Raw genomic sequence first — 20088 nt, forward strand, 5'->3', positions numbered from 1 at the left:
TCAGTCAGTGTCCCTTCAAATGAAAGAATGAAGTTGACTTTAAAATATTCGCTGTTGTATCAAAGGGCAAAACAGTGACAATCTACGCACTGTAGCAACGGTACAATAAAGACAGAAGTAAACTTTTTAAACCGAACTAAACTGTTCACCTTCACAGTTTATTGTAGTGCCTAGCCATAAAGCAACGTCCTTCCCCCGCATTGTGGACGATGTGGGTGGAGTCTTCGAGGAGGCGGAGTCAGGGTGAGGTAACGCTCCTTTTACTCATTTTTTTTGTTCAGAGGACTGGTGGCCAGCTGCAGGGAGGCAGAGTGTGGAGAAGTGAAAAGAAATAAAGAGAGGAGTCTTGTGCCGACCAAAGGAGTCATTAAAAACAAGCAAGCACGGAATAATCTAAAATACGGCCGTGTGTTAAGACAGGTAAGATTCACTAAATCTACCTTTTCCGACAGTTTTTACTGCCCTTAGCGTCTGTGAACGTTTATTTATGTATTTATCGGTTTGTTTGGTGTGTAGTTATTATCGTTCATTCTATTAAAAAAACATATTATATGTTTGTGTGGGGTAATTTCGTTTCTCTTTGTTGCTTACCTGGATGCAAATTCAGATGCTTTCTATTAGGAATTCATTTCCGCATGCCTCAAACCACTACTGCCTGTTGTTAGGGAGCAGCCTACTGCGCCAGCTCTACAGCCACCAAAAGTTTGTTCTCTTGTGGTGGACAGTTTTTTTCTTTCTTTCTTTTTTTAACTTTTTGAAGTGCAAGAGCTCCCATACTCTCTCTCTGCCCAAAGATAACGACATTTAGCCCCAGTATCGACCATACAGCTACACGTCGTCACTTGTCAATAGACCCCGTCGTGTCGTTGGTTGTTGGTGGTGTTGAAGATAAAGCGCTTGGATTTGTGTGTTTCCGTGAATCAGAGACAAAAAATGAAGATTTTACACCATTTTTGTTAAAGGACGAAATAGAAATGGCAAAAGTCACACTGAAGTAGACCCAAAAACAAAAAACATTTTCCCCGTTAACTTATGAAAGATCAATGGATTAACATAAAATTAGTAAGTAGGTATTTTAATTGTCTAGTAATGGTGGGTATTATTCACCATATTATTCACTATTTTTCTCTCTTATGTCTTGAATGTCTATTTTTTTTTTTATAAGAGGTTGTTTTTTTGGTTTTTTTTTAGCTGTGAATGTGGTTGGACAAAAACAAGTACTTTCACATCAGATCTTCCGCTTTACCAACTATGACAGTGATGTTGAGTCTGTAAACAAACAGTGTTAGCTAACTGTGCCTGAGGGGATGAGTTGTCCGTGGGTGCACATCTGTAACGTATGACAGTGATACATGCTGATGTTTCTTTACCCACCCCCCACACTCCTATGCTGTGCTTCAAGGCAGCAGTGATGTCTCCAGGTGTTGCCAAATCTTCCATGATGTCATTACCTTTGCAGATTCTCAGGACTTGACAGGACAGCTAATCCTGCTTAGGGAGCACAGGAGCACAAATTTCTTTCATTTGATTTCATGACTAAATCCCCTGAAATCAGCATCCCGTTCAAATGACTTTTATCTTATCGGCTTTTTTCTTATGCGATTAAGTCATCTGCAGTGTCCTCTGCGGCCAACTTTAGTATAGTTTTAAAGTCCTAATTTGACACAGTTGGATTAGGAATTGGAAAGTAAACAGAGCCACTCACTACACCATCAAACTCCAAATCACATTATCCATTGTTCTTTTGTTTGAATTATCTGCAAGCGTCACAAAGCAGCAAGAACAGTGCCAAACAGGTTTGTGGTATCCAGCTGCTTTCTCTACCAATGTTTCCAGTTGAGTTTGCTGACTGTGTGCCAGCTTTAACGGGACAGTGTGCCAATACTTTGTGCCAGAATGGCCTTGCTGAGCTTGCCCTGTGTCATCAAGTAGGAAAGCTGTCCCTGTCTGGAAAGAGTGGATGGGTGGTGGGACAGCAGGGGGGTGACTTACTGTAGATTTCACAGCTACAGCTGTGGTGGCACGGTGATAATCCCCCCCCCTCCTGCTTAATTCCCTCATACTGTCCTACATTAGCAGAACAAGAGGCCAGGAGATCCTTCGGTTTTAAAAATAGGTCCACACTCTTCAAAGGGGATTACTGTATGGCATACATCCCGCCCTCTTGGTTTAATTTTTTCTGTGGATTCCCCGTCTTGCTTCTGTCTCAGTCCAACGAGGCCTGAGTCCTTTCCAGTTACAGGTGCTCAGCGCACACATTGTGCGACCTCCTCTGTGTTTGTATGTCAGTCTGCCTTTGTGTTTTACTGTTCCCATGGAGAAAAGGGCACAGAGATAAAGTTTCCCGTCAGCTACAACAAGAGTTTCTTTCTTTTGAGGTTGTTTTTTGGGGTGGGTGGGTGAAATAAAAGTGAAGTAGCATGACCACACCAAATCTGCAAAGGGAAAATCTTTTTCTTTCTGATATTATTTATAGAATACAATTATGCTTGTGTGATGAAACTGAAATATTTAAAATTCATTCAGGTACAGTGAGAACTGGAAATGCATCAGAATAATGGTGCTTATTTTCTTGGTCATTATCCAATCAAATGGTTATTCCAGCGCCTGTTCTAAACTGGGTCCAAGCTAGAAATTATGTGGCCATTCCTTAATAACTGTTTTACCCTGCACTGCCACAGCTGCTCAGCTGCTACACCCTGCTACATCTACAACACCCGCAGCATTCTTTGTTTCTGCATTATGTTCTGCTAAAAAAGCTTTCATATAAGTCCAAATTAGACAAAATACACACATCTATTATTTGTTATCCCAAAGTAACCCCTCTAACAACAAGTGCTTAATTCTACATTTTCAATCTTTTCAAACCAGCAATAACTCAAAATAAGTGGAAATTAATTTTGAAATGCATGGCATTATTCTTGAATGCAGTTATTAAATTATTAGAAATATAATCCAAAAATTGCTAGTGTTGTAAAAGATGCCTTCTGTCATGACCAAACTCAAACTCGAGTGTCTAGCAGGGTGCAGTTGAATAACGCTGAGCAAGTGAAGCCGACATTGCCCAGCTGAACTCTACTGATGACAGTCCCTGAAGTTAATTATTTACCTTCAGCAGTTCTCTTGGTTGGATCAAGCAAGGGCAAGAAATGGCCCCATTACTTAAGATGTCAAAGGCCTAATGGCTGTTTCTTCTCATCACTTGCACTTTAAAAAAAACACATAGGCAAGTCTACCACATGGGTCATTTCAAGTCAGCTCTTATAAAAGCTGTGTAAAAAATACTCATGCATCACGCTAACAGCCTTCAAGAAATAGTTGAATCCTCCTGTTGTCATCATGAATACATTACCAGTGATAAGTTTTTCATTACTTACTGTGTGTCCACACAAACAGGGAGTGAACTGGATTCGGCACTTACTCAAAAGTAGGGCTGCCACAAACGATTATTTTGATAGTCGACTAGTCACCGATTATTTTTGCGATTAGTCGACTAATCAGATCATGCATCCATTGGACGTACAGCTTATTGCAGCATGCATCTGCTCTTATATAACTATCATTAGCTTACAGCTTTAATTGTTTAAGGTATGTGCTAACTAAAAATAAAGACAAGATGATAGTTTATTAAATTTTAATGAGATTTGCAGATTGTTTCGGTGAAGTTTAATAAACTCCTTGCTATCTAAAATATAACAGGACACCGGAGTATATTCTCGAGCATCTCACACTTCTGATAATCAGTTGTCTGCTTGACGTTTATTCAGCTGTGTAAAAACTATAACTTTAATCTCAGCCAAACCGATTTACTCAGGAACAAATAAAATACTACAAAAAGCCAAACAATAACATTTTTAAGTTATCTAAGTGACTTATATATGTTTAACCTGAGTAGCGAAAGACAGCGGTGGGTTTGAAAACGATTTGCCGGGAGTCCGGTGTTCTCACCGGCTCTAGTGAGCCTTGCCCCCGGCTAGCTATCGAGCTAGTGGGTAACAGACGTCTCCGAAAACGTCGGAGCGCTTTTGAAAATATGTGGTGTCTTGATAAACTGAGCAGATATTTGAGGTTTACACAGTTACATTCTCGCCTGAAAATATGTTAAACGTTTATTTTGTGACCCAGAAAGAATAATAAGAGTAATATTAAAACTAACTAGCTGCTGCCATTGTTGGAAACTGAGCTGGGCTGCGCTATGAATTCTGGGACAGAGCTACTTCTTCTTCTTCGGGGTTTAACGGCAGCTGGCATCCTTGTACATGCAGTGCTGCCATCTTCTGTTTTAGTCCGTTATTACACTCTTAAGTCCCACTACTTATTCCTGCGTCTTTTGTGATTTTACAAAGCTTCAAACGACGCGTCGACTATTAAATCAGTCGTCGACGATTCTGATAGTCGACGTAATCGTGACTAGTCGACTAATCATGGCAGCCCTACTCAAAAGACAAAGTTTTCACACGTGGATGATTTTTGATGAGTCGTATGTCTCAGCATAGCAACTCTGATGAGTTGTGTCATGTTATTATTTTCTTTGCCTCCTCCCTATCCCTTAATCACACTTCTACGAGAGATTCAAGAAAGTAAAGGCAGAAAGGGTGTGGTTGTAACAGAAAGCAAATCAGTGGAGAAGCTCAGCTGTTAATTAGGCAACATGACGTCTCTCAAGAAGGGTGGTTTTGCATATGTTGAGTTCAAAATCCATGCTTTAGCCACTGTGGTTGCTTTTCTTTGTTCACTGCTTTTGAAGGATTTTATGCTCTCATGGGTTGCGAATGTTGTGCAACCCTGGCGCCTGTGAGCACTTTTGCAAAAAACTGCATAAACTGAAAAACGCATGGGCGTTTGAGACAACTGACACTATTATTCTTCCTTCTTTGTTCCTTGAAAGTTGACATTTTCCAGGTTTTCATCTGACAACAACACTGTACGAACCAAATGACGTGTTGTCGGAATAAGTCACTCAATTTTTAACAATATTAGTTTTGTTTTAGTCTTCTGGAAGATGAACAAACTGTGAATTCAAACTTGTCAGATGAACTTGCAGTACTCTTTAGGGTCCCTTCAGATTTTTGCCCTGCTCTCCCAAGCACACCCCTCCCGCTCCCTCGTGCCTCTAATCTCCCTGAAAAATTAATCATCTGTCACATCGCCTCAGTGCTCAGATACACACTGGTGCGTAGCAGTAGCAGTTCAAGAAAAAACTCCCTGTCAGGCCTTTAAAGGGGGCTTTGGATGCAGCATTGGCTACCAAACTTGGCCCGTGAACACACAGTGCCATCTTGATGTGCTTCAGCCTTTTTGGTTGCGTTCAGTGGGGACAGTTGAGAGTGGTTTCCTTTTCACAGTAACAGCAGTCAATAGGACAATGCAGCTACTCTTTTCCTCTCGACACCAAACAGAGTAACACAGATGCTCACTGTGCTATCAAAAACTCAGCTCGTCCACTTCCTTCCTACCATGAACCAAACAACACGGGGGGGTCCTTCTTCTTCTTCTTGATAAAAACATAATTCAAGTATATATTTTTTTTTTCACATAAAATTTGAATTACACATAAATCTCAAATATTCCACTATTTAATTTCCACATCTTTATATCTTTATGCTGAGCTCTTTTCCTGGTTTGAAGATAATCTTTGGACATACCTCTACTCCTCCCACAGTATCTGACTTATCATGAACTTCTGTGAACTTTGTTTCTATGCGGGCATTGCAACTGAGTGTTTATTGCTACAGAGATTACACCCCTTTCTACTCACTCCCCCCTCCTTTATCTGTTTTTTGTAATCTGATTCTGGTCTGGACCCAGGCACCTCCTCCGAGACAGCTCACATTTCCTTTGATTCACAGAGAGCTCCCACGGAGACCAAACAACTACGCAGCAGTTTACAGCCACCGCACTGCATCCTCTGGCCTAAATCAGCTTATTAAAGCTGCTGCAGTGAATCAACTGACAAATCAAGGCCCATTAGATATTCTGTTGCTTCTCTTTCTTTCTTTTTTTTAAATTCTTTGGCTGAGGCTGCTTGTTGTTTTGGGAAGGCTTCCAGATCAGGGAAGAAGGAGATGCACTCTGCCACATTTACACAAATTCAGTTGGTGTGTTGCACAAGTGCATAGGAGTATTGTGTTGTTGGCTGTCTCTTCTCTCTAGGCACTTGGTATGGTGACGTTGCGCTGGTCTGGATTTGATCAACTGCCTGTCACAGTCAGTTGACAAATGCTTTCTCTTAGAGTTTGTGCTTTACACAATCTGGGCTTCAAGCTGTGTTCTTCCCCAGTACCTTATCGCAGTTTGTAACTTCTCCTAATAAACTTCCCATCTCAGAGCAGACAGCCCAGAAATGTTGGTGAGTCAGACAATGTTGACCACCACTTCCTGTCACCCACCATGGTAAATCCATTAGCTGTGCACTGCTTCACATCCTCCCTTATTGATTTATAGCAAACAGCTATCCAGCCCCAGCTGCTGCCATTACAGTGTCATAGTATCTATTGTTGTACAAGTAAGGCATGAGGGGGAACCAGAAGGGTTAGTGAATGTGTTAACTTGTTTCCTGTCATGGCAGCTGAACCCCGGGTCTATGGAGAGAGGATGCAGAGAGGAAAATGTCAACTGTACTGCAGACTCAGCTGGCTGAACTGGCCATTTACTGTGTCAGGAGGATTGGGCTGTGGGAGTGCAGGGTGTGTGTTAAAGCCATCTGGGAAACGGTTTATTGCAAGAAGAGTGTGGCTTACATGTCTGGGGACATGAATGTGATTGGGTGTGTGCGTGTGCATGGGAGGCTGTCCTGTATGTCAAATTGTTTATCTATTCCAGTGCTATAGGAAGCTGTTCACTAATATAATAAAGTTTATTTGCTTGTTACTTTAAATAAGTTTAGCAAGGTTGTTCACACAGCCACCAGATAAGGATGTTTCTAAAGCCCAGTTATAATCCTCCCATAACTGTGATAAATGTTTAATTATCATAAACAGTTTTTCCTTCCTTATGTAACGGAAAGAAAACATGATGGAAATATGAGTATTTCTCTCCTCTCTCTACATTAAATATGAAGCCGCTGCCTGAGGACAGTTAGCATAGCTTAGCTTGGCGTAAAAATGACAGGTTGTAGTTTCACAGGAGGAAAAAAAATATGAAAAAAAACATATTTACAAATATTTTAATATTTAGACCTGTGATGCTTTTTTTCTTTTTTTTTTCAGTATTTATGCTTTAAAACAAAAATCCATAGAAAGTAAAACAGAAAAAAGCAACAGAAATATTATTTACACCCCAGCCTGCTAAATCGACATGTGGCTCAGCAACATTTACTACAAATACTGTAAAGTATGTGAACAGCCTCTTGAACACAACTGCAATATGAGCAAAGTTTATCTGAAGCCCCCCCTGGGCCTCTTGCCTGACCTGATTCATTCCTGCTGTGATACAAAGAAGAGCTTACACCAGCAAAGTCAAAATCTGGCCTGCTGGAATGTTTTTCATTACTATGCTCCGTTTGCAACTGTAAAGCTATAATTATTGGGAGGATACTGAAGGGAATAAAATGTAAGATCCCCTCTAGCCATTAGGTGTATTCTTCCTCACACATCCAAGCACTCTTCTGCCACACCCTTTCTGAGAGCCTGTCACTGCTGAAGAGACACTCCCTTTCCAACATGCCTGAGGGATTTGCATGATAGTAAATGTGTTTTCATTACAGAGATTAGAGTTACTCATCCTTTGTCACAGTAGTCTTGTCCCTACAGTTTCTTAGTTTCAGCAATTTAACATTTATGAGTAAGTCAGTGAGTAAAGTTTAGATAAGGTTGGTGTGTTCTCCCCCTTTTCTTTATTATTATTTTCCCTCCCAGAAACAGATTGACGACTCAGACTGAATATGCAACACTAGTGTGGAATGTCACAGCAGCGTTTGAGCGCTGGGCCCTGATCAAGATCCATCTCTGCTTTGCTTTTCTGTTGCAACTCACTCCTCCCTCACTGGCAGCTTTTACTGATACACATTCCTGGTTTTACTGTGCAGGGTTTTTGGTTTTTTTAAGCCCCTAAATCATCATCCGCAGAGGCTGTTGCTTAACAAGATAGTGGGAGGTGACGGGTGTGTGAAAAGTGTTTTCCTGAAGTATGGCTTCATGTCACTGTCTGTGTGGGTGTATAAATGGCAGTGGGAATGACTATTCAGGAGAAAGGCACTTCACAGTGAGAGTGAAAGGACATATTACTGATTAACTGGAAGAGAACAAAGTTCAGTCACAACAGCACGCACCATCAGCTCTTTGTTGGCACTGAACAATGGAAGAAGGCTGGGTTAGACTTTATAATCATCAGAACATAGAAAACTGTGTTCACTCAGGGTTATTTTTTTGCTTTGATCTTTTATTCTTTTAAATAATTCGTAGCCTGCCCCTTCCCCAATAGATTTTTTTTTTCTCGAATGGAGGAAAAAAGAGAATAAGAAAGCCCAAGAGGAAAAGACAAATTATCAACAAACAAGTGCCCAGAGCTTCAGACTTTAGATTGGACAGCAGATAAAACCCCCACAGCACAGCGTTTCAGCGGACTTTCAGTTACCTAGGCAATATGCCGGGCGTGTCACTGCATTGCAACAGTTGACTGAACCCGCTGCCTCGCCCAGGAAAACAAAGACTACACAAACACTGACCCTGATTTACAGACAACAGGAAGGTACATACATTCTGCACCAAACTCAGATGTGTACTGTTTGTTATAAATGGATCATTATAGTTTTATCTGTTTTAAAACCTTTGAAAAAGTTAGTGAAGCTGTATCTTGTTTTTTGTCCAGTTGTTCCCGTTGCCCTGTTAACCAGTGCTCGTAATTTTTTAAAAAGTGGCCACACCTTTACTGAGAAAGGTAGAAATGCACGGGGAATGTTGGTACAGTTGTCATGTCTGATGAGTCATTGTGTTATCTGTAAGGTAACGTGTAGCTGCAAGCACAGACAGCCCTCTGTGGCCTGGTCCTGCAGGATCTCAAGTGAGACTCAATACATGGGAAACTCGTAGAGCTGCTGCTCTCTGAAAGTGAAATGAAGGAAAATGTTGCCAGTGCACATGAACCGTATAGTAAATAACTTTGTGTTGAAAAGTAAATGTGTCAACGTATAAATGAGTTTTTAGTTAAACAAAGTGGCGCGTACAGAAAACTGAGGACAGACACTGAAAAATGGTGAAAATTTCTTCTTCGTATCAATTTTAATGAAAAACAAAGCCGCTAGCAACAGTAATGCATGCACATCAGATCAAATAAGTAGCGTGAGAAAACTAGACTATGACTCAAATACATTCTTTGTTCTTGTTTTTACAAGTTGTAATTGCATGCCCATTGATAAGCTTCAATTCAAGTATTTTCCATTTTGTTAACATTGTTTAGTACATTTGTTCCATGGAACTGAGGGCAAGTATAGGTAAAGGTGGTAATTTAAGTGTTTATAGCTCATTATATGCTAGCACAGAAGCTTGCCATTGTGGGTTTTAGCCCCAACTTGTTTTATTAATAGTCAAGACGGAAGATATGCAGAGCTGCTTATTACATGCAGAACCACAGTAAGCTAAAAACAGCTGTCATACAGAAGGGTTTTGAAGATTAAAGCTTTTTTTTTTCCACTTGCTTGTTTGTCTCTACTGTGTGTGGATCATCTCTGTTTTTGTAATATAGTTTTTGTTATTTATGGCCAATTATGCAACAAGCTCTGTGAATTAAACCTGAGATTTCTTATTATAAGCGCACTCTCAGAAAATGCACACACCCTCATATATTAAGTACATCTGTAGCAAAACCATCACACGCATAATCCATCCCGGCGATATGTTCGGCAAACAATCCTGTAAAAGTCTAACATTTGAAAACGCTCATAAGCAGCAAAGTGAATGCAATACTATAGACTGTATGACACATCCAGTCACCAGCAGCTATTGCGAATGCAGGTTTCTCTGAAATTCAGGGTGAATGACATTAAGACTACAGAACTATGCAGAAAACTTCCATGCATGTTGTAACCATGGGGGTTTATTTTGGATCTGGGAGGCCACTTCCAAGAATAATCTGTCTTCCTGTATACAAAAGCACACTGACCGAAAACACCACTATTACATTGAATTTTTCTGAGAGGATACATTTACGTTTTCCTCATAATCTTTTCTAAATATTTCACATGTACTGCACAATTTAGTTTTGCTCTTTTTTTTGCAGAGGGTTTAATGGCGAAGCACATTAAAAACTTAACTGCAGTTCAGCCATGTAGAAACCTGTTGGGGGTGAGAGGAAGTATTTGCATGATAAACCAAGAGCATGATGAACAAACATGCACCGACAGGTAGCAGGTAGTTGCACAAGTTGGGGGATTGTTAAAGTGGAACCAAGTATTTAGCTGACTTAAGTAGTTTATTTGGCCTGTATGATTAAGGGTCGTAGTTTTAAAATCCAGGTCTTTCGGTGGGCATGTAAATATAAAGACAAAAATTAAAGTGAAGGTAAGGGTGTGTGTTGTTGGGGTTTTTTGGTTGTTTTTTATTACTTTAAAGGTGTGTTGAGGAGTGCGCTCAATGAGTTATCTACATACACAAACACTTTCAAAGTGGAATTGAAACCTGATGAGCAGGTTCCTGATTGCCACATATCAGCCGTGGGCTGCTCCCATGACTACATGGGTGGAGACCTGGGGTTAAAGGTCACTCACCCTGCTTAGCATTTTTACATTACAGCTGTCACTTTACTCACTTCGCTCTCCCTTCTCTCTTTGCAAGTCACTCTGCTCAGTGCTTTAATTTCCAGCTAAGTGGGGAAGTGTCCAACTCGTGCCACCCCCATACTCAGTAAGGTGTCTCGTGCAAAGAAGTAGACGGTTTATTCACTAATTCGTGCAAAAAGGGTTTGTAGGAATGCGTGTATTTACCCTTTGTATGAGGTGTAATGGTGGAAACGCTGACATCGGATTTCTCTGTGTGTTTGTTTTTAGGTTTGCTCCATCGGAAGAAAGGATGGCAATGCAGAGTAAGTAAATCAGCTCAATTTCATGATCATATTTTATGTTCCGATTTTTATTTCCTCTTCTGTAAATTCTGTTTTGACAAGGCAGCAGCTTAATGTTGGTTGTATTTGTGTGATTTCTTGATTTCACCTCAGTCTCTATCACCTCATTCAAAATAGACCTGAACAGTTTGAGCTTGACCTTTTCTACTTCCAAGTATTGTGTTCAGTGTTTGCATTGAAATCACTTCCTTAAAATAAAGTATAACTAAAGGTTCCTGCTATAAAATTTTTATTACTTTGGTTAAAAAAAAACAACTGTGTTTATCTTGGGAGAAAGAAAAACCGATCTACACAAAGGTTTTAATAAAGAGCAGTTTCTTAATCTTTATGAAATCTGTTAATTACTTTAAGTTTCGTTTAAAACCTTTGATTTCCTCTCTCCTTCCTTGGCAGTGGGTGAGATGGAAACTGGCAAAGTAAAGGTGGCAGAGTGGCAACAGACGATGTATGGTCTCGACTCAGGCATCCAGTCTGGAGCCACCACAGTCAGAGATGATGACGGCGAGTTCACCATATCTAAGCAGTACACCATGACCAGCACTGTGACAGTGCAGGAGCCTGGTAAGGACAGACCAGCTAACATGCTGTAACTTTGGCTTAATTACACCTAGACTACATCATCAACCTCATCATCTCGCTTCTCAATAGACATGGATCCCCAAAGCGTTATGACCAGAGCTCAGAGGGTGCGAGCTGCAATATTTCCAGAGACTCTGGAGGGAGGCACCACCATTCTGTCAACTCAGACAGACCCGTCCCAGATGACTAACGTCCAGCGCCTGGCCGAGCCCTCTCAGATGCTCAAGACTGCCATCATCCATCTGATCAACTACCAGGACGATGCCGAGCTAGCCACACGTGCCGTGCCAGAGCTCACCAAACTGCTCAACGATGAAGACCAGGTGATGAAAACGAAGATGTGCCCGCGTCGATACAAACAAACACAGTCTATAAATATTTTGTTAAACTTTCTAAAATAATTACTAAGTGATTAATGGATCTAGCAAAGGAATAAGTTTAAAATTGTGCTAATAATAAGACATCAATGCTGTGGTCATGTCTGTGTGCTAAATATAGTGCTGGCTGCAGTCTTCATGCTTATACTGGCATGAGGATTGATAACAATAAATCTGATTCAGTCAAAACATCACAAAATATGCCAGCCAAACTCAGTTCACTCATTCTTGTGTAATTTCCTTGATGGAAACAAACTGTAAAGCGTTAAACTTGCTTTTCCTGGGGATTGTGTACTGCCTAGCCCACCACCCTTAGCAGTAGCTTTCTATTTTTGACCAAATAAGTCAAATAATTGAAGGTTATCGAGATCTCTGATAATTACTAAGTGATTATCAAATTCAGAAAAAATGCCATATACATTGTATTACCTTCTGAATAGGCAGATTTAAGAACTTTGATGTTTAATTTTCCCTTGTACAAATTAACTCACACCTTCCCCTTCCATCTCTCATAAGGTGGTAGTCAGCAAGGCTGCACAGATTGTGAACCAGCTTACACGCAAGGAGGCATCCCGCCGTGCACTGATGCAGTCCCCTCAGATGGTGGCGGCCGTGGTGCGAGCCATGCAGAACACAAGCGACATGGAGACGGCAAAAGCCACGGCCAGCATCCTCCACAACCTGTCCCACCAGAGAGAGGGCCTGCTCTCTATCTTCAAGTCAGGAGGAATCCCTGCTCTAGTCCGCATGCTCAGGTGCTGCTGGTTTACAAATGGGTCAAATTTTCACTTGTGGTCTGCTAGAAATACTTTTTTATTATGGTTAATAGGATATATTTGCATTAAAAACTCAAAATATTTTAGAAAAGTCACTCAAAGTTGCATTAAATCCTTGTTAAGATGCGCTCTGTGGCAATGTGTTGAAGTATTTTCCAGTGCAGCTACCGTGCAGTTATATGTAGAAGGAAATAACAGTTTGTAGTAAGTTTTTAATATTATTTGAGTAAGCTGCCAGCATTAGCCTTCAATGCTGGAAGCCTGGTGGGACGCTTTATTGTTCCTCCCATCAGCTAGGTCTAACTTCTGTCCAACGAACAAGTGAGCTTTTGACTCACAGGGATTACTGGTAAGGGCACTGACGTATTTGAAGCTTAGGCCATGCTTACTATGAGCATCAACCACTAACTAATATATATATATATATCTGGTGGAAAATAAGGAAAAACACAATTGGCTCAAACGAAAAATAGACAGGATTATTTTGTGACGCACGCTAAACACGCATGTTCCTCTTCCTCGTTGCTCCCACAGCTCCCCTGTGGAATCTGTGCTCTTCTACGCCATCACCACACTTCACAACCTGCTGCTGCACCAGGAAGGAGCTAAGATGGCCGTTCGTCTGGCAGATGGACTGCAGAGAATGGTTCCCCTGCTGAAGAAGAGTAACCCCAAGTTCCTGGCCATCACCACAGACTGTCTGCAGCTGCTGTCATACGGCAACCAGGAGAGCAAAGTGCGTGTGAATGTATTATTTTAGTTTGCACTTGTTTTGTGTTTTGTTACCACATGCTTACGTTACACAATGACTGCAATCTGAAACCGTCGACAGTGCCGTGCGTGTGTGTGCATGTGTTTTGCTTTGGGTGTGGCATGAGAACAGAGTTGTTCAGGTGCTGGCTGGGTGTGGTTGTTTGTTTGCTTAGTGTAATGAATTGACAGGTGCCAGGAAAGTCATGGCTTAGTTAGAAGTGTGCATTGTAAAATGTAAGAATTTGTTTTCATAAAGGTCTTTGTTTAACAGCTGATCATCCTTGCCAACGGGGGCCCCGAAGGTCTCGTTCATATCATGAGAAACTACAACTACGAGAAGTTGCTGTGGACCACAAGCCGTGTGCTCAAAGTCCTCTCTGTGTGCCCCAGCAACAAACCCGCCATTGTAGAGGCTGGTATGTGATATAGGTTTTCTGTGTTGAAACACCTGTGTGCACAAGCTAGTCATACAGGTGTGTCAGCTTTGTGTTATCTGAACAGGGGCCAATGGCTCCTTGGTAACTGTGTTTCTTGACAGCATAATTTATTAAATGTTGTTGAGAGCTGAGTAATTTTACTTCTCTCTTCCCTGCAGGTGGCATGCAGGCTCTAGGCAAACACATCACTGGCTCTAGCCAGCGTCTGACGCAAAACTGCCTTTGGACTCTCAGGAATCTCTCTGATGCTGCCACCAAACAGGTCTGAGTCCAGCTTTACTTACTTACTTATTTTTTCTCACGTTCTTTTTGCTATATTTCCACCCACCAGGAACTAATGGGGAATATCTGTCTTTTTTTCTTTCTTTCAGGAGGGTATGGACAGCCTGCTGCAGCAGCTGGTTGGCCTGCTCAGTTCAGATGACATCAATATGCTCACCTGTGCGACCGGCGTCCTGTCTAACCTCACATGCAACAACGCCCATAACAAATCTCTGGTCACTCAGAGCAATGGCGTTGAGGCGCTCATCCATGCCATATTGCGTGCCGGTGAGAAGGAGGATGTGACTGAACCCGCCGTTTGCGCTCTACGCCACCTGACTTCACGCCACCAGCAGGCTGAGATGGCACAGCATGCAGTGAGGAAACATTATGGCATCCCTGCCATCGTCAAGCTGCTCAACCAACCCTACTACTGGCCCGTCATCAAGGTAGTTAAAAGAGGGAAGGATATTCTAAAGTGGGGCAAAAATGTGCGCAACAGAAATGTGGTAATTTATGGAAGAAAGGATCTGACTGAAAGAAGGTGGTTTTATGCTGGAAAAAATATTAAAGACTGTGAAATAAGTACTTTAAAGAGTTCAGTGGTAGACACTGGGAGCTGGACAGATGGCCAAAGTGGATGGCAAGTAGGGCAGAGAGCCAGAGTTTCAGCCATCCTGAAAGAGCATGAAATGCACATGACAGCAGGAGCAGTATGTTTTACAAGACTGGGATTTAGAAGGAAAAACAGCACACCACATTCTAATGAAAACAAAAGTTTGAGATCATTTCCAGTCATTTTACTTGCTGACCAATAACAGAACTGCATAATCAGTCTATCTTTTCTTGTTTTTTCTTGCCTGAAGGCTGCGGTTGGCCTGATCCGTAACCTGGCCCTGTGCGACGAGAACCAGGCCCCTCTGAGGGATGCAGGAGCAGTCCCCCGTCTGATCAACCTGCTGCTCAAAGCCCACCAGGATGCCCAGAAACATGGCTCATCCAACCAGCAGACATACCAGGTACATGATGGGCTCATGTCAAAGGACGTTTATGATCCCTCTGTCGACATTGTAGCATTTCTGTAGAATCACATTTTTTCTATTCATGTTTTGTTCTCAGGATGGAGTGAGGATGGAGGAGATTGTGGAGGGCTGCACAGGAGCTTTGCACATACTAGCCAGAGATCCTGTTAACAGAGCAGAGATCGCCAATCTCCAGACCATTCCTTTGTTTGTCCAGGTAAACAAAGAAACAGAAACGAAGCCTTTACAATTCGCTTTGTGACGGCCTGTCTATGAAATGCGCTTAATAAATAAACTTCACTTACTTACTTTCAGTTCGCACTTATGTTTGTTTTTCTTAAACTTATTTTTTTCTTGTCTTCTACAGCTACTCTACTCTCCAGTGGACAACGTGAAGCGCGTGGCAGCAGGCGTCCTGTGCGAGCTGGCAGTGGACAAACCATCCGCTGAGCTCATCGACGCCGAGGGCGCTTCGGCTCCACTGATGGAGCTGCTGCACTCCAACAACGAGGGCATTGGTAAAACATGCATTAATGCACTGTAATTAGCTTACTGTAATGTAGCATTTAGTCATAGATGGAAAATAACAAAGTCGATTTACTCAAGTGCTGTGCTTACTGTAAGTGCAGTTTCCAGGCACTTGCACAAGTCCATTTTGCGAGTCATTATACTTTTCTACGCATTCCATAATGAAATGTTGCAAACTACATTTTAAGAATACACAATAATGGAAACATTGTTGTGTGAAATTCTGTTTTCTTGTTGTTAGGTTCTGTCTTTATAGTAGATGCTACAGAAACACCAGCTTGTTGTCCTGGTTAATTCAGTTTAACAAACAAGAAGATATAACATGCTAATATGTACACTTTAGCACTGCAGGTACTCATATTTTGGGCTGTTTTATTCTGTTTTGTTGTTGTTGTTTTTTAAACCCCGTTTCCATTTTATTTTATGCTGACGCAGGTTAACTGGCTGTAGCTCAGGGGTGGGCAATCTCAGTCCACGAGGGCCGGTGTCCCTGCAGGTTTTAGATCTCACCTTGGGTCAACACACCTGAATCACATGATTAGTTCGTTACCAGGCCTCTGGAGAACTTCAGGACATGTTGAGGAGCTAATTTAGCCATTTAAATCAGCTGTGTTGGTTCGAGAACGCATCTAAAACCTGCAGGGACACCGGCCCTCGTGGACTGAGATTGCCCACCCCTGCTGTAGCTTCACATTTAGAAGCTCTTGCAGATACAACACTCTGTCACTATAATTACATTGTTAAGGAGGAAAAAGCCCAAATGAACCAAATGAAGTATAATAAGCCTTAAATAAACAGGATGTAGCTGCACATTTCTTTATCAGGAATGACTTCAGGTAGGAAGGATTTCACACCAAAAAAATAAAATGCATTTTTTTGTCTTATATGCTCTCTGTTATACTTGTAAACTCTAAAACGTTGAGCTCTAGATGTTTAAAAAGGCCACGCTTACTCATAGATCAACCACTGTAAATCGCACTGTTGGTCATTTTATTTTGCACCAATGTGCTGAAGCTCAAAGTAAAGGACATTCTGTTCCAGATATTAAGCTTTCAAAGTTTATTAACTAACGCTGACCCCGACCACTGACTGTTTTCTTATTCTTTCCCCTCCAGCTACTTACGCCGCAGCCGTCCTCTTCCGCATCTCCGAGGATAAGAACTCAGACTACAGGAAGCGAGTGTCTGTGGAGCTCACACACTCTCTGTTCAAAAACGATCCCGCTGCCTGGGAGATGGTGAGTGCGTGTGGCACCCTCTGATGCACCAACACGACAGCTGAAGATTAATGAAGATTCTCGTAGACTTGTTTATTCACGTTGGTTGTTTCTGTGTCAAATACATCTTGGCATTTTTGTGGCATTAAAAATCTTTCTACATCAAAGTGTTGGCTTCATTTGACCTTTGCCCTCTCGTGACTTCTCTGCAGGCCCACAACACAGCTGTCATGGAGGGACCCTATCCCGATGGTGAGTAACTGTGGCTGAAATGTGCACATACAGCACATTCCTCAGCAGTGGGTCACTACACCACGGAGAGCAGCCGCAGCATGAAAGCGCAATAATTTGTTAGCAGGTTGCCTCCCTGCTGCTGCTTACAAACTACTTTCATTATTTGGCAGCTATAAGAATGAGCTCATCACAAAGCTTAGCACAAAATACAAATGGCTACTTATTTTTCATGTAAAGTAAAAATTTTAATTCAAACTTAAAAGAAAGCAGCACAGTCTTGAGATTCGCATGAACCGTCAGTTATATCTTCTTAAATTAATTTTAAACTTGCTTTTTTTTATCAATTCTTTCCATCTGTGCTTTGTTAGTTATATAATTTTTCCCCAATCAAGGTGCATTATACCAGAATCTAAGAAAATCTAAAATGAATACATTGAAAACAACTTTGTGTTTGTTTGTTTCTGTGTTTGATTTCCTGATACATCATTTCCTTTTCATTATTATCAAGTTGAGGTCTTCCTCTCGCCCCAATTGTGGTGTTTCTTCATTATCTGTGTTTGCATCTTTGTCCTATCCTTTCCTTTACTTGCCTTTTTTCCTTTTATGGTTTTGGTATTTTGTTTCTCACTCTGATCCAACTAAGTTAAAAAATAATCTTTTTTTTTCCTCCCTCAGTTTGATCCCAGTAATCCAGAAATGTGCCTTAACATAATAATTACACATCTTGTTTTGCAGAGCTAGATCCTGGTTTCCAAGGATACAGATATCAAGGTGACCTGCTCATGGACAGCATGGATGGAAATATGATGCATGACGAATACGCAGCCAGTTTGCCCTACGACAGACAATAGTACCCACCTGACCATTAAGGTCAGTAGATGCTAATGTTACTTCAGCCAGTCATCTTACTTTATTAGACTCAGCTGATCGGGACTGTGTGAGAAATAATGCCATTTGTTTGTGTGTGTGTGTGCACAAAGTCCAAGCTTCAAAAGCATAATCTTGAACTTGTATAAGTAAAAAATCAAATTCTTATGTTCTCTGGGGTTTCTTAAAAACACAGAAGAAACACTTAAATGCTTTTTACAGCGTGTAGAATTTATCTCTGTACTTTTTTAAAATGTTATTTTCTTGTTATACATTGTGATCAGCCACAATATTTAAACCACTTGTGTAATATCCACTGTATAAGATCCTGTGGGAGTGTCCTGTAGTGTCTAACGGTGGGTCATTGACAGCGGATGATTTGGATGTTGGGAATTGTGAGGCGGCTTCTCTGTGCAGCCTGAAATTATCAGTAAAAATTAGATTCTTGGGAATTTGGCGATTGGGTAAACATCTTAAGCCATTTCTGTGGGTGTTATGAGGCGTGTCATCCACATTAATACCGTGACCTAGCGTTTCCCAGCAGAACATTAAATTATAAAGAGATGATCAATGCCATTGACTTCACTTATCAGTGGTTTTAATGTAGTGTACTAATGCACTTTAAAAGCACTGCAGCCTGTACCTCTGAAATGCTTTAACAGCAAAATGTTATCACCCTTTTTCAAATAAAGTCCTGCTCATTTCAGAGCAAGAAAAAAAGATAAAAACACACTTTTGTTTTTGTGAAATAACTTTCCTTTTTTTTTTTTTTATTCTTTCAGGGGGAAGAAGCAGACGAGGAGGAGGCAGCAAAGAGCTGATTTAGGATGTAACGGGACACAGAAGAGTAGAACGTGGTCATCACGAAAGGTCTTTCCCTCTGCTCGCCACCTGATGTAATATATACAATTATTGCCGAGTATGGGACTCATAATCTTAACAGGGCTCAACTTTGTTTTATAGCATAATTTTGCAGATTATAATTTTGACATTGATGCTTGTAGGTTTTTTTTTTTGTTTTTTTTTTGTTTGTTTTTAAGAACCTTCTAAGAGTGAGTGCATGAGTGTGCGTGGTTGTTTACGCTTTTGGGTGGGTATTCTATGCCAAAGAGATTTTATTTTGTGATGATAATCGTAGCTTTTTCTTTTTTTAAGAAAAGAAAGAAAAAGAGAATAATAGTTGAAAACACTGCCAGAGGTGGCTCAGCGTGCACAGTGCACCAACTCACCAACTCCGCTTAACGCCTTTGTAAGACACATTTCCGACTTTGCTGTAGTTTTGGCTCTATATACTGTCAGTTTTCTCACACCGTGGCGCAAGAGTCAGCGAAGAGGTGGTTAACGCTCCTTTCATGTGTCACAAAATTTAGTAGACGTGAGCAAATGGGGAGAAGCGGAGATACTCGAGCTAACACTGTACGGCTGCTCCCTTCTCTTCTGTAATCATCTGATGCGTTTTATTTGGACTGTAGTTGATCAGTACGGTTGCTTTATTTGTTTGTTTTCAAGAGTCATCTTCAACTTTTATAAGTTATTTACTGGGAAAGTTTCACATTATGCACAATTACCAGAAAATAAGGAAAGAGATGCCTTTGATTTTAAAATGAATTTAGAGAGGAAATCATATGTAGCCACTGAAAAAAAAAACTCATTTACATACTTGTGCAACAGATTTGTCCAAATCCGTAGTAAACACATGAGATAATACAGCTGTGGTTGAAAAAAAAAAACTACTGACAGGGAAATTTGTCTTTCTACTTATTAAGAGTTTTTACTTAAATTTTGTTTAATAAAAATAAAGGATATATATTCAAAATGTTCTTGTGTTCATGTTTATTGAGTTATAAATCAGAAATGTGCTTTTTCTTGTTTTCTGTACATCCATTTTCTTACGCTTATCATTTGGGTCCAACCCAGTATGAGCATGGTACATCTAATAGTTGTCTGCTGGGTTTATATCGTCTGTTTAGGCAACTCTCAGTT

The 20088-nt window shown here is 40.9% G+C and overlaps 1 protein-coding gene across 1 annotated transcript; it reads left to right on the top strand.

The window, feature by feature from the left end:
* The first annotated feature begins 266 nt into the window (after window positions 1-266).
* jupa (junction plakoglobin a) lies at window positions 267-19925 on the top strand. Its single transcript, XM_084930550.1, has 16 exons — window positions 267-420; window positions 10982-11016; window positions 11449-11616; window positions 11704-11957; window positions 12528-12766; window positions 13322-13523; window positions 13812-13956; window positions 14136-14239; window positions 14349-14687; window positions 15105-15257; window positions 15358-15477; window positions 15628-15778; window positions 16904-17025; window positions 17217-17256; window positions 17974-18108; window positions 18888-19925. The coding sequence occupies exons 2-15, from the start codon at window positions 11004-11006 to the stop codon at window positions 18087-18089; spliced, it is 2166 nt and encodes a 721-aa protein (XP_084786676.1). The 5' UTR covers window positions 267-420; window positions 10982-11003; the 3' UTR covers window positions 18090-18108; window positions 18888-19925.
* The last annotated feature ends 163 nt before the right edge of the window (window positions 19926-20088 follow it).

This window comes from Perissodus microlepis, chromosome 6, assembly GCF_051167445.1.
Source record: "Perissodus microlepis isolate ML-2025 ecotype Zambia chromosome 6, ASM5116744v1, whole genome shotgun sequence".
NCBI lineage: Eukaryota > Metazoa > Chordata > Actinopteri > Cichliformes > Cichlidae > Perissodus > Perissodus microlepis.